At 39.2% G+C, this 27,912-nt stretch overlaps 2 protein-coding genes across 4 annotated transcripts in view; one reads left to right on the top strand and one right to left on the bottom strand.

Annotated features, from left to right (window-relative positions):
* Window positions 1-1,085: 1,085 nt before the first annotated feature.
* On the top strand, window positions 1,086-6,252 carry DYNLT1 (dynein light chain Tctex-type 1). The gene is made up of 5 exons (XM_064706947.1): window positions 1,086-1,216; window positions 3,902-3,943; window positions 5,123-5,246; window positions 5,466-5,543; window positions 5,845-6,252. The coding sequence occupies exons 1-5, from the start codon at window positions 1,190-1,192 to the stop codon at window positions 5,913-5,915; spliced, it is 342 nt and encodes a 113-aa protein (XP_064563017.1). The 5' UTR covers window positions 1,086-1,189; the 3' UTR covers window positions 5,916-6,252.
* A 2,815-nt stretch (window positions 6,253-9,067) lies between these two features.
* Window positions 9,068-27,912, bottom strand: part of TMEM181 (transmembrane protein 181) — a 34,033-nt gene continuing 15,188 nt past the window's right edge. For all 3 annotated transcript variants that reach the window (XM_064708241.1, XM_064708242.1, XM_064708243.1), the window contains exons 3-17: window positions 27,107-27,162; window positions 25,770-25,860; window positions 25,096-25,214; window positions 23,906-24,025; window positions 21,900-21,980; window positions 20,856-20,955; window positions 20,014-20,144; window positions 19,310-19,401; window positions 18,197-18,254; window positions 17,460-17,562; window positions 17,312-17,363; window positions 16,646-16,728; window positions 15,478-15,567; window positions 13,807-13,873; window positions 9,068-12,927 (exon numbers count right to left, since the gene is read on the bottom strand). In XM_064708241.1, the coding sequence (XP_064564311.1) occupies window positions 12,849-12,927; window positions 13,807-13,873; window positions 15,478-15,567; window positions 16,646-16,728; window positions 17,312-17,363; window positions 17,460-17,562; window positions 18,197-18,254; window positions 19,310-19,401; window positions 20,014-20,144; window positions 20,856-20,955; window positions 21,900-21,980; window positions 23,906-24,025; window positions 25,096-25,214; window positions 25,770-25,860; window positions 27,107-27,162 (1,322 nt within the window). In that variant the 3' untranslated portion in view covers window positions 9,068-12,848. The remainder of the gene's footprint in view (window positions 12,928-13,806; window positions 13,874-15,477; window positions 15,568-16,645; window positions 16,729-17,311; window positions 17,364-17,459; window positions 17,563-18,196; window positions 18,255-19,309; window positions 19,402-20,013; window positions 20,145-20,855; window positions 20,956-21,899; window positions 21,981-23,905; window positions 24,026-25,095; window positions 25,215-25,769; window positions 25,861-27,106; window positions 27,163-27,912) is intronic.

The raw sequence follows: 27,912 nt of genomic DNA, 5'->3' as shown, positions 1-27,912 counted from the left end.
GGGTCTCCTTTTTCAGGAAAAACAGCAGGCAGAGCCTGACAAAGGACTGGAGACTGGACCAAAACTGCTCAGTCAGGAGCTGTAACTCCCTCAACCTTCTTGAAATACAACGCCCAAAACTGGACACGGTATTCCTTGTGCAGCCTTACTGCAGAGAGGGCAATAGGAATACTGCTTCCAGGCTCTACGTCCTCTTTTTAAATTTTTTCCCATATTTTTTAAAACAGCACCATATGAGAAATTGAGATAAATTGTACCTAAACACCTCCCTACTTCACATGTCTATGGAACAGCTACTGAGTGAGTTGAACCTGCACTTGTAGAGCTGGTTATTCCAGCCTCCATACAGCTCTTTGTAATTGTCCCCAGTAAGTTACTTCTTCCTCCATCCAGGCTCATTCTGCAGTTCATCCAGGCCCCTCTGAGCCTGACCAGTGCCCGGAGCAGCTCTCAGGGGCTGGGAGCATCACTGATTCGGGCAACCTGTAACCACCACACACCCACAACATCCAGGAACTGTGACAAGGGTGCCCTTTAATTTCATTCTTCTGGTCCTTGCTGTGTCTGCTAAAAATCATGTGATCTGTTTAGAACTCTAAGAATTCAGATATTCTTCTGTGGTGGGCTGACCCTGTCTGAATGTCGGATACCCACCACAGCTGCCCTGTCATTTCCCTCCGGCTGGGCGCAGGGTGGGGGGGAATATAATTAAAAGACAGCGAGAGTTTTTCTACTTTTTAATTTTTTCAGTTTGTGACCTAGGCCTTCTTTATAAGCTGTTTCCAGAAACAAGAAGCAGATCCTCCTTCCCTCCTTGGGGAGCAGATGAGGATCACTCAGGGAAAGACTTCCCAGGGAAGGACCTCTCGGATGGCTGAACAGGAATGCCAAGCTATCGGTACGAAAAGCACAGCGGTGACAAGCGGCCCCCTGCCTCTCTCAACCACAGGCTCTGGGATGTGTGACAGCACCACAGCCGCCCCGCCGAGCGCCATCTCCCGCCCGACTCCCGGCCGCTGTCGCTGTGGCAACGGCGCCATCTTGGCGGGCGCCGGGCCGAGCCCAGCGGCGGCGTGCGCTGGTGCGCAGGCGCAGTGCGGGCGGCGGCCGGCGAGGGGCGCAGCGGCGCGGGGGCGGTGCCAGTGCCGGTGCCGGGGTCGGTGGCGGCGAGAGGGGATCCGCCGGGAAGATGGACGAGTTCCAGGCGGCTGAGGAGGTACGGCATGGGGAGCAGGCGGAGCGCAGCTTCCCGCCTGGCGTCTCCTTTCAGGGTCAGCGGAGGGTCTCAGGCGGTGCCCGTCCGCCCCGGGTCCCACCCCTCGGCGTCCCTCGCCGCCATCCCTGTCGCCCTCCCCCAGGGTGGAGCCGCGTGTCCCGGCACCGGCGGCAGATGGGCCCGGCCTTTGTTCTGTCGCCCCCGGCAGCAGGTCCCTATCCGGGTGTTCACTGGGCTCCTCCGCTCCGGTTTCTACCCTTGCTGCTGCGGTCCCTCGGGGAAAAGGCGTGAGGGGTGTGGTGGCCGCGGGCTGGCCCCGCAGGAACAGCCGAGCGCCGTGCTGGGAGGGCGGCCGGTGCTGTTCGGGCCCGAGCAGAACTCGAGCAGGCTGTTTCTGTGCGGAAACAGGAGTCCAACCTCTCGTCTGCGTGTTACGGCACACTGGAGGGGCTCACACCCCATTCACAAGATACCGAGTGGGATAAATCAAGGGTCTCAATCTGTTATCATGCCAAATGACCCCCCGATGTCCCCCCGCTAGGGAGGAGGAAGCAGCCAGGGCTGCTTTTGCAGAGGGACAGTGTCACTGAGCTCAGGGACAGGGGCACTGAGCTGCTGCACTGTCAAACAGCCGCGGTGTGACACAATAGCGAAGCAGCGAGAGGGGCCAAGGTGTGTCAGGCTTGTCCTGTTCTAAAAGCCTCGTCCAGGGCCTGGCCTGTGTTACTGTCACAGACCGGGTTTTTTTTCAATATATAATTAACATACTTGAACATAATTCTTACAGCTGTTTACAAAAAGGTCTTCAGAATTATTATAGGCTATAGTACTGCTCTGCAGTTTGCATGTGTTGCTTGGGAGCACCCTTTTTAAACAAGGTGTTGGAAACATTGGGTGCTTGCTTTGTGCCGGAGAGGTAGGACAGGGAAACTGCAAAGTAACCGATTCTTTCCTCCTTTATTTTTTAATACAAAAAAGTTTTTATGTCATCTTATTAAAAGATGACATAAGGAAATATTTTCTTATTAAAATTTTCTTATTAAAAGATGACATAATGATAAACCGGGTAGTGTTGTGTTATTTCATAGTCCAGTTACAGCACATGTATCCCAAATCTGGATATCAGAAATTTATGTTCATTTTTGTCATTCCAAGAAAGGAAGATGGTTGAAAAGTGACATCAGCCCTAGAAGTGAATTCTCAGATCTCTCTATTGTTTCAGTACAAATTAGATTTCAGAATACCTTTGAGAACTTGGGTTGGATTTAAGTCATTTCACTTTGGTGTGAACCATGTTTGTACTCACTCAGGCATTTCTGAGCAGATTTTGTGAAGAAGAAAACTGTATGTGGTTTATCATCTTGCTTGACAGCAGTCTTCATGTCTGCCAGCATAGCACGTCTGCCATGCATATTCTCAAACTTTGTGGGAGAGAGTGTTTTTTGATAATTGTAGCTCTTACTTGGTTAAATGCACTGGTGCACCTTAAAATGTAAGCACTTGTAAAATGCAGTATACCATGAAAATAAATGAGGCATGTTAAAATTAAATGCAAGTCAAGATGCTGAAAATAAAAAGCAATTAGCCACAGCACATAAAAGCTTTTTAAAATGTTGAATTGTACTTCTAGATGGGTACAGAAAAGGAACTGCCCAGCTTGTCTCCCAGGGTGTGCTGTTCCTTCTGTTGTGGGGAATGACCAACTTCTCTCATCTTTCTGACTATCACATGTCATTGAAGCTGGCTAGACTGGTGTAACTGCATCCTGAATTACAGTGTTGTTTGTTTCTGTCACTGGGGAAGCTGACTGACCTCCCAGTGAAAATCCATCAACATTTGGATGGATTTTGTTCATCTTTACATTTTTTCTGGGTCTTCTGGAATCAATCAGTTTGTCTTTAGTGCTGTTCTTTAGTGCTGGTGTGTGAGGTGAGGCTGAGACACCAGCAGTGGCAGGGTGGGCTGTGAGCAGTCACTGCTCCCTGGCCCTTGAGTGGCTGCTTGTTCTCCCCCCGACATGGGAGGCAGCAGGAGCACAGGGAATAAAACAAGAGCACACAAACCACTAACCCTACATGGAAATGGATGGTAGTCTGAAGATCAGTAAAATGCTGGGGACTTTGCTGTCTGATTCCACGTGCTTAATCTCTGCTCCCTGAAAGCTGAAGGTGCAGTGAGCTACATTTCCCCTTTGGTTTCCAAGGAGCAGCTTTCCTACCCTAGGCTGAGCCTGTCAGGACAGTTTTTTCTTCAGCTCTGAACTGAGATCCTGCCCACACCGGTGCCCCGGAGATGTCGGTTCTGTTTAGTGACCAGCTGAGGCTCCTCTGTGAGCCCACTGTGATGTGAGAACATTACTGCTTTGGAGAAGGGGAATAGATGTGAACACAAGTGTCATACTTGTTATTTTCAAATGTCTCCAAGTTCAAATTTGAAAGCTTGCTTTACTCAAAAGGCCAGCCAATATCAGTTCATCTCTTACTTTTCTAAGAAGTGAACTTGACTGGGCTGAAGGAGCTAGAGTACATATATATGCAAATAAAGGCAGACTTGGTATCTTTTGACTTGCCAGAAATCTGACAAGGATAAATTAAATTTCTAGAGCATGTTCTTAACAGAGCTCAAACATCATAAACAGAAGAATGTGTCCCCTCATTATTTAAAATTCTTCTTTCTCTTTTGTAGGCTGCCTTTCTTGTTGATGAAGTCAGCAGCATCATTAAAGAGGTAATTTAAACATTTTCACTTTTTGGTGTGGAAATTTGATATGTTGTATGATGTGTACTAAAAGGCATTCAGTAAAATGTGATAACTGATAGGTAATAGATTCCTGGATAGGTTGCTGTCAAAGTGCAGGTAACTGTGGATTTAACCAGTGTGTAGACCTCAGTGGAAATGATACCAAGCTTTAGCTGCGATATATGTTACAAATCCATGATACATTTAAAGTAATTTCATACACTCCTCTCTGGTTGCAGTGCACTCCTATTAGAATTTCTAGGGGGATGTTTTATGTTAAACACTGTAGAAATAGATTTTATGTTTTAGTAAAATAGAGGAGTTTTTTGTAGACTGTCTGCATATGTGTGTTACTGGGTTCTTTCAAGATGCTTTTCTCCAAAGTGAATTCTTGTTTGTTTGGAATGATTGAACATTCTTGTTGCTAAGAAACATGAATTTTCTGTCTAGAAAATTTCTAGCAGGATTTGAAATTCCTCTTGCAGACTAGTGCAGTCTTTTTGTTGTTGTGAAATAACTATTTTGGTCAAACTCTGTAAATTGAATACACATGCTTTAATACATACTCTTGTCTCTTCTGAATTCAGTTTTATGGTTATTTTTAAAATAATCTCTGTGATGAAAAAAATATGCCAATGAAAAACATGTAGGTATAGTGTACTATAGTGTATTATATTAAAAGGGGAACTATCCTCATAAGAAAAATGGATTATTTGGCTGGAGGCTTATGCTCTGTTAGTAACCAGCAACTATATGGGTCTTCTGTTTTAGTCTGGGGGTTTGTTTCCCAAAAATGATTCTGCTCTAAAACTGGAATTTAATTTCCATAGAAGAATGTATGTGAATGAGTTGTTGTACTACTGTGCTTTTTAAAATTCTCTTCAGGACTATTTAAATGTAGGGCTCTTTTCATAACTATGGCTGTTGGACTTTACAAATAATCTTAGATATCACAAAATGAACAGAGGGTGGGATCTAAGATGATTTCTCCTATGCCTGGCTCAGACTCTGACCTGCATGTTTATAATAATTGAAAACACTCCAAGAGCCAGTGTGGAGCAGCAGTATTTGGGATTTTTCTGTGGGAATGGGTCCATGTTGGGAAGGGTTAATGTGTGCCCGGCAGTTGCCAGCGGCGCAGCTCCCTCACCTGCTTGTCCCCCGCAGGCCATAGAGGGCGCTATCGGGGGCAACGCCTACCAGCACAGCAAAGTGAACCAGTGGACAACGAGCGTGGTGGAACAAACCCTGAGCCAGCTCACAAAGCTGGGGAAGCCCTTCAAGTACATCGGTGAGCTCGGCTTCCCCTTTTCTCTGAAAGCTGGCACAGTCACGTGCACATGTAGGCAGGGGTGGGGAAAGATCTTAGGAAGAGCCTTGTCTGTAAACTGCTCACAAGCATGCATGTTTGCTTGTGTATGTGTATGTGTGTGCTAAGCTGAGCAAAAATGGAGCTAAATGTAATTAATGTGTGTGAGAAATTAATCAGAGCTTCTCTACTGACTAACAGTGACCTGTGTGATTATGCAAAAGAATGGTGCTGGGCTACATACAGCAAGCTCTTGCTTCTGGGACAACTCCAGTGATGGTAAGGAAAACAACTCTTGGATTTTCCAACTAGCAGCTTAATGCCAGTCTCGTTAAGACTAGGCAGCACACTTCCCCCCCCCCCCACCCCAAGCCTGTAGTTTTGGAGTAATAGCATCCTGTTGGGTACTTTTTCCATTTGGCTGTGATGCTAACTGGGCTGTAGATGAAATGCTTACCTGCTGTGAAAGCTTCATTATTAAGATTCTTAAAGGAAACAAGTATAAAAATGCAAATAGGGGCATGCATGTAATCACTTCAACTTCCTTCTGTTTCTGAAACCCTTATTTTTGTATTTGCAGGAACCTGCACTGTGAGATGGGAGAATAAGACCATGTACTGTATTGTCAGTGCCTTTGGACTTGCATTATAATTGCCTTGTTCATTCTCCTCTTTTCTATTCCAGCACTTGATTCCATCTCCACTCAAACTGTGAATACCTGAAATTGTTTTTAAGGCATTTTTTAGTAACTTTTCTTCAAAGGCAGAAATTTGAAAACATGCTGTTACCTGTTTTATGTTTGTACCTAGTACCATACCAGTGTTTTCTATACTTTTTTATCACTTAAAAACTTCTCTTCAAGGTGCTAATACTGAAATCTGCTGCAGTATAAACACTTTCTCTACATTTCTTTTCTTAGACCAATATAAATGAGACACTGACTTTCAACTTTGTACTTTTGGTTAGCATTAAATTATTGAAATTCATAACCATTGGTGTGATTCATTTAAACTTAGATTTTTTTTTTACTGGGGGGAAAAGGTTTCAGTTTTTTCAATTCTCTTCAAGATAGTCAAGGTAAATACTGCAGTGAAAAGCACTTTCATAATTTTGCCAAAGTCACTACAAATTTGCAAGAAAATTAGATTATGTTTATCAAAAAGTAACTTGGCATTTTTGGGACCTGTTTAATGTTTTTGTATGGTATTTAAAGCATCGAACAAGAACTACCTTCATTGAACAAAGACAGGTAAGAAATTTTTTCACATTCTGGAAGTGCTCAGCAAGCTGTACCTGAGTAATCATTCACTTCTGCAGTCAGTTACATGTGTTAAGTAGGTTTTGAACTGACTTGCTACAGGCCATGTTAATTTTGCTGATAGTGAGGGTGATGAGTTCTGGTAGCTGATGAAATGTGATCCTTTCTGAAATGGGAAAAAGCTGCCTTGAGGCGATGTGACTAAATAACATGTAAGTCAGTCTCCTTCCTTCTAGAGTAAAGTTGCAGAAGAATAACAAGTAAATAAGTGTTCAGCATAGGCTTGGGTAATGTTTTGTCAGCTAATTAAAGAAATGGGAGCATACTATGAACTTCAGAAAACCTGTACCAACAGCTGTGCTGCTTCTGCAAGCAGTAGCTCACTGCTAATGAAGCTGAAAGAGTTACAGAGCCATGTAGGAGAGCATCCCTGGGCTGGAGTCAGTTTGAGCAATCTGTGATTTGCTTCTTTGTAGGAAGCCCTGTCTAATGAGTTCAGAATCTGGCTCTCAGCTAGAGCTGTTTAAGAGAGAGATGATTGCTAATACAGCAGTGATTCCACAGTCTAGAGAGATGTAATGCTTCAAATTCAAATGGCAGGAGAGGATTTGTTTGCCATAGTGTTATGTGCTCTGTGCTAACTCTGCTCAGTGTAGTCAGACTGTGGAAAGCCCTGTGCTAGTCAAGGTTTTGACCCTCTTCCTCCCAATCCATATCTGCTGTCAGAAGAGAAAAGCAGGTGTATGTATCAGCAGCTTGGTGCATGAGACTTCTAATAGAGCTGTAAGGCTTCTGTATTTCTGCTGACAGCTTTGTAAAAGCATCTCCTTCATGACAAGCCACTTCATTCTATTCACATATGTCTGGTGAGTGCTACAGGCTGTACACACCTGTGTTTGTATATACCTCAGCCTGAGGAGCACATTCCTTACATTGCTGTAAGAGAGCTTTAGTACAGATCCAGTCTTCAGTCAGAAATTATACAACACCTGTAAAAAGAAAATATTAAAAGCAGATTGAATAACATGCCTAAAACAGTCATCAGGGTCAGAGAGAAACTTGTTATGAAAAGAATAAATCTTTGCTCTCTTGAGTTGCTAAGGAAGTTTTTCATCTGGATGCTTAGATACTTTTTCTCCTTTCCATCATGCCAGAATGATGCTGGCAGTGTAGTACCTACTGAACTATTTCTTTACACTTAAAAGAAACAGTTTTGTGCACTTTGAGTTTTTATTTGTTTCTTGGTCATCCAGACATTCCTTATCCTTTGTTCATGTTAAGAATAGCAAGTCCCTTGAGCTTTTGGTGTTTTTTGGTTCATGCGTATGCTGAGCTGCAAAAAAACCCTAACAAATGTTTGAGATGCCTGTCAGTGTAAAGGCTGCATGGGAGGAGAAACCCCTGTTGCATTAAAACAGGAGCTGCATTACACAAAGGCAGGTACAGTTTTATAGATGGTTTTAAATGTGAGCAATAATCAGTACTTCCAATGTAAGTTCTAGGACTACAGGAAGGGGGTTAGAGGCTGTGGACTTTTGGGTGTTGGTTTCCACTCCCATGATTCAAACAGTGCTCTTCTTTAAAATTGTGTGTTTTGGTGTTCTGCAGTAACTGATTTTTAAATTTTCATTTCCTTAGTTTTAAGCACTTTTTCCAGCCAAAGTAAAGCATTTGGGTGATAAGCTGGCAGAGTCCTGGCTCTAGGTAATTAATTTGCCTTAAAAAAAATAAACCCAAACTGTGGATGGAGCATTCAAGGTAATTATACAGTCAGTCTCTGCTGTCACTTGCTTATTGCTGTGGCTCTTCATATGATTACAGCTACAGAAATGGGGGGCATGGCAGTGCCAGTCTGCAGGGGAGGAGGAGGAGGAAAGCCTTTTACTGTTGCTGCCACAGAGGAGTCTGACCTGTGTTAACTAAACCCTAAGGAAATGGCTCCTAGAAGAGCACCACCCTCTCTGATACTACAGCCAGGAGTAAGCTGCATATCCATTTACAGAGGGAAGTTTGTGGCCATTTTGTTCAGCACAGATTTCAGTCTCCCCTCGAGTTGATACAAGAAATGGCATCACCCCGAACAGCAGGTGATGTGCTATGAGCAGATTTCTGGAAGACAGAGCTGCAAGAAGTTGATGAATGACATCAGCATCTTCACTCTCTAAACCTGTTTTTTATGACTGCTATTAACATCCACCAGGAGAATTCTCACTGCCAGCATGGCCACAGCAGGCTTTGCAAAGCCACTGTGAAGCCATTTGGAAATGCTAGGTCCCTTATGTAACCTGGCTGGTGTATTAAACAAACTTAGCAACCTGTCCTTCCACCTTCAACTCTGGACAAGGTAATAAACTGCCACCCCCCCCCAAAAAGAAACCAAAACATCTGCAATAACACAGCTTCTTGGATCCCATCATTATGCAATTATCCAAGCTTAAATATGCATTAAAATGCATATAAACTGAAAATATGTATAAGTCATGAAAACAGTTTATGAGAAGGAAACTAAAATTCAGTAGAAGGAAAATAAACCTAGGATACAATATAAAGATATAAAACTTTATTATGAACATATTTAACAATGATTATGCACATAAAGTCTTCCAAGAAACTTCCTTGAAGTAAAATATTCAGTTTTCCTTCATATTCCACATTAGCATGAAGTTTTACAACATAAATGGATAATTTGCTGTTATTAGCACAACTTACAGATACACAGAATATTTAACATGTCCTCATGCACACTTTCTCAAAGCAGCATTTAATTACAGCTTCTCATTAAACAGAGCATTTATCTTACACATTTTTATACCATTTTGGTATACAATTTTTCCGTATTTTCATTTTACATATTTACAAACTCCTAAAAAAAGTTTTACAGTAATGCAAAAGTTATTACTGGCATAAGCAAAAGGAAATGGGTGGGGAAATTAGGTGACTATGGATGAAATGTTTGGCTCAGGTAGAAAGACTACAGATTGAAGTCTTTCCTAGCTGGAACTGTTCTCCCCAATATTGGTACCACAGATCCAATGCACAAGCTGTTGCTCACTGGTGTTAAGCCTTGGCTGCCTCTTGGCCACTCCTAGGAAAGTTTCCACCAATTTCAACACCAACTGTATTTTTAAAGCAAATACTACAGAAAGTAGTTGGTATGACTGGCTTGCACTCAGTTATTGATTTCTTAGAAGTCCCTTGTAATCACTGTGTACGTGGAAGTCTTGCAGTAATTAATGGGTGATGTCTCCCTTAGAGCCAGGATCACTGTGTGCTGTGGGGCCTTCCTGTGTACATTTCTTGTTTTGTACAGCTGCAGTAGTGATGCAAATAACTACTTTAGCAAGAATAAAAGGAAAGCCAGGCTAGCTTCTTAGAAAGAGTTCTTCTGTTTGACCCTTAGATTTCAATACTTTACTCAGAAGGTGAATTTATGCCACCTACTCCCAAGCTGTTTACAACCCCTATTGGAATATTCTTCAAATACTGTCTGCTCTCCAGTCATGGAAATAAGAGGCATCTTGCTAGCAAAACCAGTTCCTCATCTGCTTCACTGCTTTTGGCATCTTACTGTATATTGAATTTGATGCAACAGTGATTCAACCAAGCTACCATAACACTGTAGCACTTGCAAAATAGAAAGCTATTTTGCATGGCAAACATTGCTTAAATATAATCTCTAAAAGTAACCACTGAAATTATTTTCTCACTATTTTCATAGTGAGATACTTCAAGTACACATTTCCCATTCTTAGCTTTTCTATTTCCACTTTGAATGTAGTGATGTAGTGAAGTGAAACAAAACAGCAAGAGAAATGGGTTGAAAACAGCTTAGAAAAAATAATCTCCAAGTTAGATTAAAATATGTTTTTAGTTAATGAAATCTCAAGGCATGACATTATTTGAGAGTTAACTGTAACAACCAGTTCAGACTGTGATAAGAAACACTGGTGTACTTTGCACATTGGTCAAAATTTATCTTTCATAACAATTTAGGAGAGAATTAAACAATATCAGAGAAAAAATATCTGAGTATATAAGAATCATGTAAATATCAGTTTTTGAAAACCTACTTCTGTACTCACTGTTATTCCAATGGAACTTGAAAGGATTTGGCTTATGTAAACAACGCCAAATTGGTTGCCAAGTCTGATTCTGCACATTCAAATAGGGAGAGTTATCTCAAAAATAGTAAAAAATGAGAATGGACTCTACAATTTTAGGATTCAGAGCATCTCCCATACCCTTTCAAAATAGTCTAAAAAAGAAGTGCTGAAGGTACCTTTTCCTTTCTGGAAAGAAAACCACCACTAACTTGAATTACCTCTTTAGTGTTTTCCTAAATGTTCTTCTAAAGTAATACCGACTAAGAAGGTAAAGGGGAAAACCTGCCCTTCCTCCCCAGCAATTTCCTTGCTTTAGCCATACAGTTGTGCTTTGGCTTCTAACAAAGAAATGATCCCTGGCACAAAAAGGTTTTAATCTCAGGTACTCTCCAAAAATTTCACAGCTCCATATGATTTTAGATAGTTTTCCCTCTCTCTCTCACACGCACACAAAGTTTCAGGACACATCTTTAGCAGAGCACTGATTTCATCTGAACTATTCAATGACAGCAAGGGCACAACCACATGAAGCTGGAGCTCCTTTGGTCCTCTCTGAGTGAGCTGCTGCCTTGTGCAGCCTCCCCTTCATGATCCTGCACAGCCACCAGAGGGTCACTGCAGTGGGCTCGGTCTAGAGCAGTTGTTGCATTAAAGCAGAACAAATCTCCTTTTTCCCCAGTGTGACTCAGCAAGTCTAGCAGGACTTCATTGCACTATTCTGCTTAAACTGCTTTAATGATGAACACAATTCCCTAGTGCAACCCAGCACCATAATGTAGTAGATTAACAGTGCTTTTGGGAATCTTCTAAAGCAGCAGGACAGAGAAATTTTACAAGAGTAAATCTCTATTGTGAGTACATGAAAAAAGGAAATACTTTTAGAAACTCAAGTATCTGAAAACAAAAGTAGGTACAAACAAACATCTTAAATAAAGAACCGAACAATGGTGTAGGAGAAAACCAACTTCTAAATAGAGAAGCAGCAGCATTGTACAAGGAATATTTAATTCCCATTTAACTTTGTTCCAGCACAGACTGGAATACAGATAATCACAACATGTGCTAGTAGGAGTTCCCATCATACAGGTGGCGACTGGTATGACAAAGCAGCTGAACTGTGCACAGAACATGCTCACAAGCTGACTCAGGCACGTTCAATACATGAGCAACTACAACTGTTCCTAGCATGTAGAGTAACTATCTAGAAACACAACTTAAGGGAAAACTGATTCAGGAAAAAAACTCTAAAAATGAAATGTTTGGAAATTTGAAACTGTAATTCCTTAGAAAACTTTCATACTCTATTCTCTGCAAGTAACAATCTCCTCCAGCATACAGGAAGACCAGTAAAAAGCCAGTACTGGCTTCCCTCTGAGATTTGTTGTGGCTGAAATAATTCCATTTGAAAGGGCTGTTTAAAAAAACCAACACAGACACTTCTGCTGTGGCAGTAAAGCATGTCATGAAACACATAATTATACAAATAATTTTGCACCACTGAGATTATTTTGGCTCAGCTCACTACAACTTGCCTATTTGCCCATATCTCCCACTTATAGATCTGGTAAACTTACTGAAATGTATTTTAAAAATGGCCTTAAGTCTATATCACTTACTTGAAGGAAGAATAGAAAGCTTGTGTCTTCTTGCACTGATTAAAAAAACCCAAAACACTGAATTCACTGCCTCCAGCTCAAAAGGCTAAGGTAGAAAATTGAAAGGGAAATGAGGCACTTCATACCATGGCGGACAGCATACAAAGCAGCTAATGCAAAATGCAACAGATGGATGGCAGTAGGCTGTACATCATCCTAAAGAGAAAAAACAACAATAAAAACAACAACAGAAAAGAAAAACAACAACAACAACAAAAACAAGGAAACCAAAACTGAGCAGCAAGGAAGCAATTTGAAACTCAGTATACAATCTATGAGACTTTAAAACAGAAACAGGTGAAGATTTTAGTCCACAGACATCTTGCTATTAGGCATTTTATAAGACATGTAAAAATTTTGGTTTCTTCAGTTTTCACCACAACCATTTCCATCATTTGTTTTCTCAGTTTTATCCTTGTAAACAGAAATAGAAGCAGAATGTCCTTCCTGGGAGTTGGTGTTCAGGTGACAGCAGACTGTAGGAACCCAAAGAAGTTGTCCACCTAGGAAAACTTCAGAACTGGCTGTGCTCCAGATGCACAAGTCTGTCTGCACTGAAACCAGTCAATCAATCACTGTCAGACTCTTCTTTATACTTGGCTCTAATAGCTTGGCCGTTCTGAAGAGGCATCTCTTCATAGTCACTCCTGTGAAACAGACACGTGTTGTAACTTCTGAACATGGTGTTCAGATAGGAAGTTGAAAATAAAGAGGAAAGTTCCAAACTACATTGAGGCATAAAATTGTTACTTGGGTGAGAAGCTAGTATCTGTTTGGGAGCTATGAACAGCACATGATTTTCCTCCAAGGATGATGCATAATAAGTTATTCCAGTGAAAGCCATTTTTCACACAGAATAGCAAGAAGCAAGCTGGCACTACCACTACTCATCTAACTAACCCAAGGCAAGCTATCCCAGCATGAACTTGTTCAGGTTACTGCAGTGTTGGTCCCATCCTCACTGTTCCAGCCACTTCAGCGTCTTTGGTAAGAGGTGAAAACATCACGGGTGTATTTCAGTGTCATCACAGAGACACCTGACTGGGATGGGTCTCAAGTGCTACTGTAATTCTCATATCACATAAAATCATCCAAGTCAAGGAAGTTTTGCTAGACTTGATTGTTCTTCATTCAGTAAGTGCTGGAGACTTAAAAAGCACCGCTCTCCTTGCCTGAAGCATTTACATATGAGATGGCTCTTTGCTAATTCCATCGGACTCCTGCAGTCCTTCCCAATGTAAAAAGGAAGCCCTTTCCCTTCACAGCTCTTACTGCATTCAATGAGCTACCAGCATCATAATACCTTCTTACCTGTTTGTTTCAGTGCCATGGCAATCCCTTTTAGAAACCAAAAAAAAGAAAAAAAACATGCATTCTCATTGTATTTCTGTTTCAGAAAAGGCTATACCTCTATTCTTTAGGCAGAAAGCTTCCAATAACAAACCCTTCACTTAATTAATATGTCAAAGAATATTACAAAAATAACACACCAGAAGTAATTCTCCATAGGTATTTTTTAATCTTACCCATAAATCACATCATCATCTGAATCATTCAGCATAGAAAATGCAGGATTGTCTTTCAACTGTGATTCTGAAAAACACAAATAAGGGTTAATTTAGTGTGTTAAATAAACATGACTGTAGTGCTAACTCAACACTGTAGCAAAAGACACAACTTCCAAGGCAGTCACAACCACAGTTCAACAAAACTATATCAAACAGGAATTCTCTCCTTTAAATTCACTACCCTTCAGCCACATAATTATAGTGCTCTTAAGAGTTAAAGAGACAACATAATTATTTAATTTTTAGATAAATATTCTCTATGTTATCTGTTCATTTCCTCCCTGTGCAATTTCCCATGTCGTATTTCAACCTGCACATAAATTGATTATTTTTAATCAAAATTTCATATGCATTTAAAAAGCACAGACCTCTTGATTAATTTCTGAGCTAAAAATACAGTAGACCAAAGCTGGAATCCCTTGACTGCAAGTCAGTGATTATCCAGTTATTCTCTATCCTTGAAAGAGATGAAGGAACAACTTGTACCTTTATGGTGAGATGAAAAGAAGCACATACCTTCCAATTGCTATTTATGACAAGTCCCTCTAACTTGTTTTAAGGGCTTAATTTCTTGCATAATCTGTGCTGCTTAGCTGCAGTTCATAGCTATATGCAAGTGAAATTCAATCTAGCAATTTGCCATCGCAACTTTTTCCTGGCAGCATTTTACCTTCTGCTGTCCACAAACAAACAGTTCTGCAACCCAGCAGAAGGGGCACTTTATCTTTAGGGGCTTTATCTGCATCCAGCCAGTTCTTTTTCCATTCTGGATGGAAAAATAGCATTTTCTGGAACAGTTTTGTCCATCTCAACTCTAAATTAGAGAAAGAACAAGCTCCACTATTTAGTGCCTTCCCCCTGCATGCTCTCAGCATACACAATACGACTGGACAGGCTGCTAGATAATCTCAGGCCTCCTTTCCCATGAAAGGTTGGGCTACATCATCTTTCCAGGTCTCTTCCAATCTGGGCTCTTTCTGTGGTTCTGTACCTTGAACAGAATGCTTAAAGCAGAGAATATACTCAGTAAAAATATTTATTTTAATGATCTTTGTCTTTTAGTGAGGGAAATGCTTTATAATCATCATGTAAGTCAGACTGTATCCTTTATATCACAATGCAAAACCGGAATTGCCACTGACTCAATCCTTTGTCCCTCCTTACATGGGCCCTGTGCAGCCCTCCCCATAGCAAGTTCTCCAGAATTTCTCCCATATTAGAGATCAGTTTCACTCCTATTTTTCCAACAGCACTTGGATTTCAGAGTCCAGTTTGCCAGCATGCATTAATTTTTGTTAGAACAAAGTACAAATGAAGTGATGTTGCTCCTTAAGGGCTGTCTGTGAGTCACCTCAAAGGTTGGTGCATCACATGCAAACATCACAGTGACTGTAAACTTGAGCTGAGTGCACAAGAATTCAAGCCCAGCTAATCAGCTGATTACATTTTATGTGTTCCTTCATATTTCCAATACTATTTGCTCAGGAGCAGTGAGTGCAGCTTCTGCTTATGTTAACTCACAGCAAACCAGAACAGTAATGAGACAACCAGAATCCAAAGGCATTGCACAGCATCTGCTATAATGTCAGCTCCTGTCATGCAGGCTGCCAGACAATGACTCACACTTACCATACAGTGCATTCTTCGAGGGGGAATACACGAAGGCTAATGTGTAGAGATAAAAGTTCAATAACCCATAAAATGATAAGAATTCTGCTGGTACTAAGTGTTAAGGATATTGCTCAATATAGTTCCATACATATTAACTTTGGAAACAAGACCCAACCCATACACAGGCTGTTTCAATGGAAAGAATGTTTACCTTACTCAAGCTTGTGAGCATGAGTGGCTAAACAAAACTGCATGTTTTAAATTCAATAACAACTAATGTACTCAACCTATCTCAGGGTAAAGCTCCCACTGAAAACAAAGCTTTAACACAAGTAACATTTGGTGAGGCACAGTCTGCTCTTGAGCACTGGAGTGTATGGTCAATCAAATAGTTCTGCTTGAATGCTGAAAGAGAGCAGAGTAAGTTGGGTGTTCAGGTGGGTTTAGTTTGGTTTATTTTTCAAAAGTTCTTCCTTGGCACACTGATGAAGGGAGGAGAAAGGAACTACATTTGGATAGAACTCTGAAGATGGTTTCTTGCCATTGTTTTAGGTGAATACTAAAGGTTTTATATATTGTTTTCTTCTACCTCCCAACTCATATCTAAGCTAATCAGCAATCAGAGCAGCTGCAGTCATACAGAGCAAGGATCTCATGGTTCAGGGCCAGGAATACAGGTCACAGTCCTGCTGGCAACAGACACCAGAAATAGTCCTTCTCAAGCCACTTGAATTCTCTGTTGTGACCTGTATCACATGGAGACTTGGACCAATACACAAAGGCATTTTCACTGACATCAAAACTATTAATTTCTCCTATTTTAATATGCCCCATGACAACTGGTAAGTATAGAGCAAACAACTGAGGCAGCAAACACAGCCAAATTTGCCATAATATCTCATTAAAATTAGTTAGACATGCATAAGGTATGCATATCTAAGACTTCATTCCTCTTGGAGAGTATCACGAGCAGTTGTGATGCATGTCATGTGGACACACTAGACTGAGACAACTTTTACAAGAGCCATGGCAAAATGCTGACAGGAGATCCTAAACAAAACAGACTCAACTACAAGAGTCCACCTAGAAGTCAAAGGTCTCAGTCCTAGGTACATCATTTTAAAGCACCCTTTGCATGAAAACAGATTAACATTCCTACTTGAGCACTATCACAACACAAGGATATAGTTTTGGTAATGAGTTGACAGCTCAGCAACAAAGTTGTCCTGTAGAACTTGTGCTCCAAAGCGTAGGTAGAGTATAACAATGCTGTGGGGAAAAAAATAAAGCATATAGGTGTACTGTGTCCTTAGGCTGCAAAACTGAAATAGTAGGTAAAGTATATGAGAAAGTAGTTATGTTAACATGCAGATCACTTCTTTTAAGATACATTTGCTTAGCTAGTCCTAAATTAAGAATGATTCTTTATTGATTAAAAGTTAGCATTCAGCTGAGAAAAGCAGAAAACCTCAGATTTCATCCACTACAGACAATCCAATAGTCAACAGCTATTTGAAATAACAGCTTGGTGTAGGGAAAACAGATATTAACAGTAATGTAAGAAATTAACAGTAAACTTCTGCTTTGACTAAGTGAAGCCTACAAAGCTCCAGAAGAGCTCTGCCAAGTGAACTTCTAAATCTTGTGCACTGCCATGGTAATCAAAATAATATAAACTTAGCTCAAAATCCTCAGAAGGGTTAAAAAATTAAGAAATTATTGCCATCACAATAATATTAAAAGGCATTCTTCAGTTCCATTGACTAACTTATTACAACAAACTGTATTCAAAGCCCTGGAAAAAAGGTTAAAAAAGTGACAGTACTGACAAATGTACTTTGAAAAGCCTTACCTAATGACAAGCACTACAAAGGTTAATGCAGTCAAGAATTTTAACCTGAGATCTGAAAAAGATTGAGAAAAGTTGTTATCAGGGAATTTACACCTACATCTAGGAGAAGCAGGCCTGTTTGGGAAGAATCAAAAGAAGCATTCCTTACCAACATAAGGCATGTTTCGAAGTTCTGAGCATGCCCTCACTATCAGGAACAAAAGGTAGAGAATGTATGTGGTTGCCACCACAAGGAAGAAGATTTTCATTCCCTATAAGGAAAGTGTTAGATTTTATTATTTAATAAGACTTCATCTATTCCTTCTTCTGTCAACAGAAATAATTAGTTCCCAAAAGCACAACACAGAATGGTCCATTTATTCAGGGAAAGCAGGCTCATGAAACAAGGATGGTGATACATTCAGGGAGGTTTTTGGGGAATGTAAAGAAAGGACCCTTAATAAAAACCAGGATTTTGTCAACTGAGTTCAGAGTTGGCTGAATCTCAATAATTCTCTAAAAACACAGCTCCCAAGAACAATACAAGGACCCATGTACATCAAATCTCCCTTTACAACAATAAAGTCTGAAATGTACTAGGGATGGAGACCTTGGCAGGAGTTAAGATGTATCCAAAACTGAACAACAGACTAAAAATTTTTTCTTTCAATTTTAGTCTCCAGATTTGCAAGACAATTTACTTTTCTCAATGGGACAGATATCAATATGGTGTATTCATGATCTAAAACAAAAACTAAAGTACTCTAGTCAGAATGAGACCGACTGACCAGCATTTTCTGTTTTCTAAACTGTGTTACACATTTTTATAAAAGAACAGGCCTGTATCTCCTTATATTGCCTAAGTGTATCTGACAATTGGACAGCAAGAAGTAATTTTTGACTTACCTGGAAATTACCTGTGTCAACCCTGTACTGATATGTAGGGTCATGTACTTCATTCACGCTAGAAAAGATTCAAAATTAAAAAGTGGTATTAAAAATGCACAATTCCAGACAAGGTTAAAAAGACATGCTGACCAAGAAACCTACTCACAAAGAAAAGGTTTAAGGTTACCATGTACAGCTTATAACAAAAGGGTCTGGCTGCGTAAGTTAGTGCAATGCCATTAATTCCAGCGGAGTCATGACAATACCATATACAGCAAACTAAATTTGAAGAAATATGGAGGATTTAAATTGGGATCATGTCTAATCTCTCCACTTGTTTTTTAGAAAATGTGTATCACGTAAATTCCTACAAGCCTTCGGGATTTCTACAAGTCTTCATGATTCAGTGTCTACATTTTACCCTTAGAAAATTGTGGCATGAGGCCTTCCCTCATAGCAATTTTACTAATAGCATGAGCATTTCCTGCAACTGCACTGCTTTCAGTAATGCACAACGGCAAGGAGCAGGTTAGAAGGTATCTTTCTTCTGAGAGATAAAATAAGGGACAAACACCTGAGACTAAAACAGTATAAAACTACAAATGTACTAAAATGGATGATGTTTTCTGGGTGGGGAAGAGTGACACCTTTAACACAGCAAACTGGAAAAAAGGGAGAACCACTAAACCAAGCAAAATAACAGAGTTCTGAGTAAAGACAGCATAGCTTGACTAAGCCATGTCAGTACCAGTTGTGCAGGTTTAATAGCCAAGAAAGTCTGGTCAAACTATGTCATAATTAGCCACAGAGAAACTGTTGCTTCAGCTACTCAATTAGCTACAAATGCTAATTGAGCCATAGCACTAGATTCTTGTAGGGAGCCATAACATACTGACAAAGTAGAATGATTTCTACATCACACTCAGATTTATGAAATTATTTACTACTAGGCTTTCCATGGAGAACTGTTTTCAAATCAGTCACAATTTGCAGAACAGAAAGATGAAGAATTTGAACTCCATTCCTGTATCACAATCCGAGCATTAAGAAACAGATACACCAGGTACATACAGTATTCTCACTCTTGAACACTCTCAGCTCTCATTGTGCAATACATTTGAAATTACTTACGTTTGCCATATTCCCAGTGTAACAGAGGCCAGCCACAACAGTCCAACAATAAAGAATTTGGGCAGATAGAAAGTTAAGCACTTCCTTTCCCCCTGTCACGAAAACAATAGTGTGGTGAAACTGTGAACCCATACTTCAGATTTTATTCATTCTTTACAAAATAAAATAACTGTCATCTTTGTTTCACTCAACGTGAACTGGATTAAGAGACTCATCTTTTGTATTTTTATCCTGCACAGGTGACTGAAGAAGACATTATATTGTATCCTCATTTGTGTTAATAAGATGAATTAGAGTTGGAGCATCCTATTTATAAGGTCCCACATATTTCACTGATAATGCAAATACAGGCATAGGCTCCAGGATTCCTATTTCTCTTATGTAGTATTTTAAATTAGTTTAAAAAAAAAAACCAATCAACTACCACACACAACATCAAAACCCTTCAAGCAAGAATGAAGCATAATGGCATCATAGTTCTGACAACTGTCTCATCTATTGCATTCAGGCTTGGTTGACTCAAAATAATCTACTTCACCATAAATCATTCTAACTCCAAAGCTTCATATGTCACACTGTACTTTATGAATAAAATAAATGTTTGTTTTGTAAGAATTTGATTTCATTTTTGTCACCTTTTGAGAGAACTGAACAAAACAAGTCCTGTCTCCTCAGTAAGTAGAAGATACCGTTGCATCTCTTACCTGTACTCTTATACCATGGTAAACACAAAGCCAGAACAACAACAATGCACACAGAAACAGTGACTGGAATAGATCATCCAGCATTCCAGGAAACCAGCTGTTCACCAGAAAAGAAAGGGGGAAAAATGGATCTGTAACAAAACAACAACAAAAAAAAAGGGTTAAACACAGAGAAAAAAAGCCTTTCAGTATGAAAAGTAAAGCAAAATCTAACTTCAGCAGAACAAAAAAAAGCCTAGATTTTTTCAATTTACCCCAATAAATGAAACTGGAGCTTCCTTTATTTTCAATAAATTAACAAAGAAAATGGTGCCTCCAGCAGCAATCCACTCTGTTGTAGGAATAATCTTGAATGGTTGCCAACATTTCTAGAGGATTTTAGGTTTTATTAGACTTTCTATTAAACTACTGTTAATGGTGACAATCTAAAAAAATATTGTATAAATAAGATGCAAATATTTTTTTAGTACTGCTAGCAAGTGCAGAATTTTTTTACTGGACCAAAAGTAGCCTCCATTTTTAACTAAAGTGTGAATATCTGAAAAATGAAGACAGCAGACAAACAGAAATTGAAAGGTTAAGTATAGCAAGCACCTATTCCAATCAGAGCTTTAAATAGTTGACATCCATGTGACTGAGAAGAACAAAATCCACCCACTCATGCCCTTGAATTTGCTACACTTGGAAAGGGCTGGTTTTTTTTAAATTTAGTTTTCTGAAGCTTTATAAACAACTGCTTATAAGTTCAAGGAGAAATTCCATTTTGCCTCCTCTTTTTGTCTCTTCCTTTTCTGCTTCTGTTTTAAAATGGTGCCTTTCCAAAAATTCAAGGATACAAGTACCATTGTAAAGTAGCAAGAGAGGCAGCAGGATGGACATCCATTTCTGTTCAATACCCCAGTCTCTCATGGAGAATTTCCGCAGGGAATGTGCAAACAGACACTGTAAAACAACAACAATTTGTAAGGAAGGAATACAGCCTTCAATGGTTTAACCAGAGCTAGGGCAGAGCTGAGCACACTGCCAAGGCTACTTCATGAGGCCTTTGCACTGAGAACACTGTAAAATGGACACCAGGTCACCTAGTTTCAAGTTTGCTCACTGACCCCAATGCAAATTACTTTTTTCTCAAGCAAACTGGGAAGTGAAGCAGCCAGTACCTGAAAATCAACAAGGTGTGAAAAAAAGGATGTTGCCTCGTTACTGGTCACACACTATCAATGACTTCCACTTGAACTCACTTTTTAAAAAAGCAGATTGCATTTTATATTCACAATTACCTGAGCAACATCACCTGCAAGAAAAATGCTATGGAAGCATGTAGTATTTTGGTGTCCCTATTCTGAAAGTTCAGGATTTTAGATTTTATGTTGGCTTTTTTTCCAATCACTTCTTTTCCAGGAGCCAAGACAGGTTAGAGAGGAGATATCATCTAAATCATAGCATAATTTAGGTTGTAAGGGGCCTCTGGAGGTCATCTGGCCCATACTCACATGCAAGGCAGTGATAACTTTCATGTTAGATCAAGGTCAAGCAGCCCACACTCTGGCCATCCTATTCCTGAGCCTACCTACACTGCAAAATAATACTTTCCTTTTGTCCTCACAATTTCCTTTGTCTAAGCAATTTTTTTTTTCTGTTTAATCCAAACCCAGAGTTTAGAAAAACAAGTTTTCCCACTTATCCTATTTTCTTAATGTCCCTTCAATACCACTTGTAAAAACATAAAAGCAGCAACTACATATGTATTTCAGAAACATTTTTACACCCAGTCAGTGACATGTCAACTTTGCTGCCTGGGGTTAAACTCCTAAACACAGCATTAGAGAGCACTGTTATCAGCTGTCTACACAATAAACTCCAGAAAAGCTGCAAAAGACTCTTACCGTGACCATAAAAGTAAGAACTACAAAGACAAATCGGAACCATATCTCCACTTGTGAAAAGGTTGGATTGTAGGTCTTCCACTACAAGAGAACAGAAGAGCCCAATGAGTAATGTTCTGACAAACTACATATGACATGAATAATCAGCACTTTACTGCAGATAATGAAAAGTTCTGTGGCTTTTCAAAATTTAAAGGTATAACCAAATTCCGCTGTGTCACCATGGAAAAATAAAGACAAATTTGTAACCACAGGACAATCTGACAAAAAGATAAGAAAAGGAGCCTAATAACCTTGCTTCTCTTTTATCCTGCCACTTCCTAACATAGTGCTGTCTTATGTAAAGCACTCTCAGGACAAACAGGATAATCTCCATTGATCTCACTGCACTTTCAATCAAAGTCTGAATGCCAATAAATGAGTAAATCCAGTGTGTTGTTCGGTACTACCAGGGTCAGATGCATAAATTGATTATGAAGAAGTCAGAAAGGTACAGGTGTACTTCCTGTCAGGAGTCTATGCTCTTAAAGCTTACTCACTTGTCTCAGAAGTTAAAAAACAGAAAATCATGTAAAGGAAGGATAAGTAGCTTACCAGAAACACAGAAATCTTTACACAGGCTAAGGAGGAAAGCCTCCTTCTTCTACTCTAGTTATTAGAAGGCATAGATATTAATTATAACATATCAGTTTACATAAACTCTGCTCTGTTGACAATTTATCTCATACCTGGCATGCTTCTGAAGCCATTTTTGAAATGTAAGCTCCCTGGCAAACGCATGCTCTGCTCATCTGAACAAGCTTTACCTTTCAATGTATTAAATCTGTCAACATCTGTCTTGTCTTTTTAAACTGTAAATGTAGAACGAAAATTATATGTAGAGAAACTTATTATACAAAAGGCAATCCATTGATTTCAACTGAGATCACCACAAACAATTGTAATAATGAAATAAATGTGACAATTTTAGTTGCTGCAGGAAAGTTTGGGTTGAAGTTGTTTTGGGATTGCATACAGGTCTGCCTTAAAGGCAGCCTGCAAAGGAAGATAAAAAACTGTACAACTATAAATGCCCCAATACTATGTTCAATTTGAAATCTGGAATAAAGAATAAATAAAGGGTTTGCAAGCCTAGGGGATTTTTCCCCTTAGAGCTTATTTTTAATTATACTCTTTATGCACTGGAGTATTAAAAATACTAATATTTAGAAAGTTAATTTGGTATGTTAAAAATATTTTTCCTTTACAGGAAAAATGATTTTTGGTTGCTACCTGCTCTGACACAGTGAATGCTGTATACAGGTAAATATACCAGAGTAATCTGTATTATAAACTTGGTTTAGTTCCCTTTTCTCCCAATGCAAATGTTTCTAAATTGCTTTCTGGAGTCAATCAATACACACTATATAAAGCACTATTAACTGAGATAGTTATTCCATTGGAGAGCATTTGAGTGAATTATTTTAGTAACCTGCTTGTGTTAGCTGAAAAAAACCAATTCTCTTCCTCATAAGCACAGTGCTCCTCAAAAAAAATCTCTTCATTTTCCTTTGACTTAGTTAAACCTTTCCAGTTCACACTTTTATGAAGTCTGGAAAACTTTGCTAATTCAAATACACCTCCCGGAGAGGCTGAAAAAAAAAAATACCATCCTGCAGACAGGCAGCATCTCTATAAGCAAATGCAGAAAACTGGATGTTCTAATCTAGCTTGCCTATTGTAAAAAATATCTCCCAGCATTCAGATGGGAGATATTTATCTATTACAGAATACAGCAGCAGTAGTTCTGAGAGAATTTTTTTCCTTTTGGAGTTAAAAAATTTAGTCTTGACCCTTATCAACAGTAAATTCTGTAACAGCTCTGACATCAGTAGTGACAGAAAAAATAATTATGATGCATTTTTTAATTTATCTTCAAAAATCTGATACTTTTTTGTTACAGTTAAAGCACACTTTAATACAGCATTAAAGAGACTTCTTTTAACAGACTAAACCTTTAAACTTACTGTGAAAGTAATATTCTGGATGGTGGATGCTAACTTGTTCCGATCTTCAAAGCTAACAAATATGTTGTACTGAGTGTAGTTCAGGTAGCCCAGGTGAGCAACAATGATTTCACTGCATTTCTGTGAACACACACAGAGAACAGAAATTAGAAGTCTTCAAATTATTCCAGAATATGCACTGTTAGTATAGGTTGGAAAATTTGCTCCTAAATGGTCCAATATTGATGATATTTATTATATATCTCACCACTCTCAGTCGGTCTAATCAAGACTTTCTTGAAAGGTACCAGAGAGAGCAGAAGAAACTGCTAAAGTGAGTCAGGTGGATCAGTGGCTGAACAATAAACTCAAATAGAAGTGCCAGCTTTTCCCCTGAGCCAGTGACAGCAACTGCTTGCAGCACCAGGATGGAACCAAATAACTCTGTCACTAACTCACGCTGGTGAGATGGGCCTACCTTATTCTAACTCACTTAAAAAGTTAACAGGAGAAAAGAGAAAAGCGAAGTACATTGCTCTCTTGACTGTGTAATTAAATCTAATGGAGCAGTATTAATTAATTTCAGCAAATTTCATAGATAAGCACATGTATCTATATAAAAAGAAAACACCTGATTTACTATATATGCTTATAATAAAAAACTTCAGCTATGTCCTTTCTAAAGGATTTGCATCTGGAGAAGCTGTTCTGAATGTCTTCAAGCTTAAAAATTTCAGTGAAAATTACATTAGAATCTCCAAATGTTTCTTCTCACTGGCAAAAAATGTGGCTTTTTCAGAACACAGTTGCCAGCTGATTTCAAGCAGATTCTGCAAGGTGTTGGAGAAGAATTTTTCTCTCCTCAGGAACCCCATATCAAATCTTCTGCTACAACATCACTTTCTTCAGTGCTGCTAAACCTGTTTAGGTGACTGAACAGGACCCACTGCTTTCCTGACAAAGAGCAACTCTAACAAGAGGAGTCTGTAACAGTCAACAGACACAAGTCACAGAACTGAACAGAAAAATGATGGACAGGAAGGTGTCTTGTCAGCATTACTGCCTACATTGCCATTACAAATAAAACTGTCCTGTAGAGTCTTTCCTGAGACATGTTTAACAGGTAAATTCTTATTTGCAATGTAAATTAGCATGCACACAGATTTAAAGAAAATGCCCTACATGAGAGTTTTGTTTAAGCAAGTGCATACTTGTGCACAACTGAGTAACCTCGTCCGGTTGTGAACTTGGTTGTTAACGTATGGTGTGCTTCCATCCTTCACCACTCCCAGCACTCTGACTGTCATAGTCACATTCTTCTTGAGGGATACTGGAATTAAAACAGCAAACATTAATCTACTGCTACTTGCAGAAATTAAATCTCTATAGAGTTCCAAAATCGTTTAAAACATGCTATCCAAATACTACCCAGACTTGCCCAGCTACACATTACTGGAGCAGGGTACAGTATTTTTATACCATAGGCAGTAAGTCACAAGCCCTATACTGAAGCTACAGATTAACAATTACTAATATAGTATTTCTCACATATATCCAGGGAAGCTGTATTGAAAAATCAAGACCATTACAATCTACACATCTAATTCCCCCCAAAATGAAGAAGGAAATACACAGATTATCTAGACACTATTGTTTTCACAAAAATAACAAACAATTTGTGCCCTACTCCTGTTGCTTACAATTCAATCAGTGCTGTCCATCTCTTTATGAAGGGAGGGGGGTGAGGCGGAAGAAAAGCCCATCAGAGGAGAAACCCACCAACCACAGCCAGAAAGCAACAGGAGCATGTGTGTGACAGATGGAATTAAAGGTACAACAGACAGGTTGCTATAGCAGTTTCCTGAGAATTAGGTCAGATTCTCACCATCGTGCTGATCCAACTCAACCACACAGGTCAGCCACAGCTGCTGGTTGTAAGTTGACAGTGGTGGCGAACTTAAATTAAATGGCTTCAGCTGTAAGAAACCCCACAAGGTTAGCACCAGCCTTTACACTGCTACATGACATACCTGTAGTTACAGTGATGAAAGGCATGCTAATTATGTTTGTGACAATGTTTTTGAGAAGAGATTTGTATGTGCTACTCTGTGGACAGCGTGATAAGCAGCTCGCACAGAAGTCTTCCACAGAAGTAGCTTAAACAGCACACATATTTTGCAAAGCACTGAAGTAAGGAAAGATACAACTACCTAAACAGAAAAGTTCAGATGTGAAAAACAAAATCCTGAGGCCTTGCTTGAATGTAAGAAATAATGTTTAGAACTTTACATCAAAAGTCAGATTTGTGGGCCTTCATCTGCTACACAGTTTTAAACTTTTTAAACTATAATTACAAAAAAGCCCTATTTTCCACTAGGTTTTCTAAAAATTCCCCATTGAGTTCAAAAGAATGAAAGGTATCATTAACAGATAAAACCTACATGCAGGAAAGACTTCTCTAATGTGAAATCAAGATGGGCTTCCCACCCACAGTACTGTATCAATCCAAACACATATAGGTGACTGGTAGGTAAAAAAAAAAAAAAAAAAAAAAAAAAGCAGTGTCCCAGTGTATTTAAAGGAAATGCACTTTAAAAAAACACACAAAAAACCTTCTTAGCTCTTGCACAAAAAATACTTTAGATATTAGATTGACAATGAAGAGTTAGACAAACAAAAATGCAAGAACTGAGAACCAAAATACGAAAGCATTTAAGAATATGTGAATGTTCCTCTTAGAAAGCCAGATCTCACGTCTTGGTCACATGAAAGCTAACAATTAACAAGAAATATTCCTTTACAGATGACAGAAAGGGAAATCACAATAGAGATAAGCATTAGTTGCCACTGAGTGCATCATTTTTCAGTGCATGTTCTCCATTTCTATTTGTGAACCCCCTACAAGAATCTCCAGCATTAATTCACCAGAGGAAAACTCACATGCTTCTTTATCAGAAACTGCTGTGCAGAAACACCCTAGAAGTCTCTATCTGACCTGCTCCCAACAGTAAGAGACCAGAAACTGCTGCTGGCTATTCATGAACTAACACAGTGGTAGAACAATATTGCATGATCAGCTTCAAACTGGAAAGCACCACAAAGACATTCTGCAGTAAAAGTTTAAATATTTAAAATGACTGGGGGGGAAGGAGAGAAATGTTTAACATTACTAACATCAAATAAAGCCACTCATATAATCCAACAATATTTAGTAACTCTTACCTTTAGGCTGTTATTTAAGTCAGTTCTTGCTACAGAAGTTTCAATTACGTTAGGACCTACACAATATATAAGAAGGAAGAAAGAAAATAATATTGAAGTATACATACAAGCGATGATGTAAATATAGGTTTTCAAAAGACTGTACAAAATACCTTCTGCAAAGAAGGTAAATGGTATTCCACTTTGCAGATAAAGGGTAAAGCACTCAGATATCTCAATATTATATCAAATTTATCAAATTTATCAAAATTATATCAATATTATATCAAATTTATAAATTTGACCTGCATATTCCTTTAAGCATCTCTGCCATGGTATTTCTACACATCATTAAATAAAGTAAATTATAAGCCAAGAACTCCACGTCAAAAGCCCTGAATGTGTACTCTAAACTACTACAATTTTAGTAGTTTTTTATTCATATATATCTCTATCTTTATCTATCTATATACGTATATATATCTGCCAGGATTTTATGGGAATGCAGTCGTGAAAGCACTCAGCTACAGAACCCCCTTGTTTAATCATCTGAGGCTGTTGAAGGCCATGTCCAGTTAAGTCTTTAACATCTTTAAGGACAGAGACTCCACAACCTGTCTGGGAAACCTGTTCCAGATTTTAACTACCACTACAGTAGGAAAAATGTCCTAATATCTAACTGGAATTTCTTCTGCTCCAGCTTATGCTGCACCTCTGAGAAAAGCCCCATCTTTGTAACCCCTGATAAGGTGGTTCCAGACAGAGCAGTAGAATTTCCCTTTAGGCATGTAAGAGCACGGAGTACTGAGGACAAGAGGAATGCACAG

This window comes from Zonotrichia leucophrys, chromosome 3 (assembly GCF_028769735.1).
Source record: "Zonotrichia leucophrys gambelii isolate GWCS_2022_RI chromosome 3, RI_Zleu_2.0, whole genome shotgun sequence".
Lineage (NCBI taxonomy): Eukaryota > Metazoa > Chordata > Aves > Passeriformes > Passerellidae > Zonotrichia > Zonotrichia leucophrys.
The sequence above is the reverse complement of the archived record's forward strand: the minus strand, read 5'-3'. Positions and strand labels throughout refer to the sequence as shown.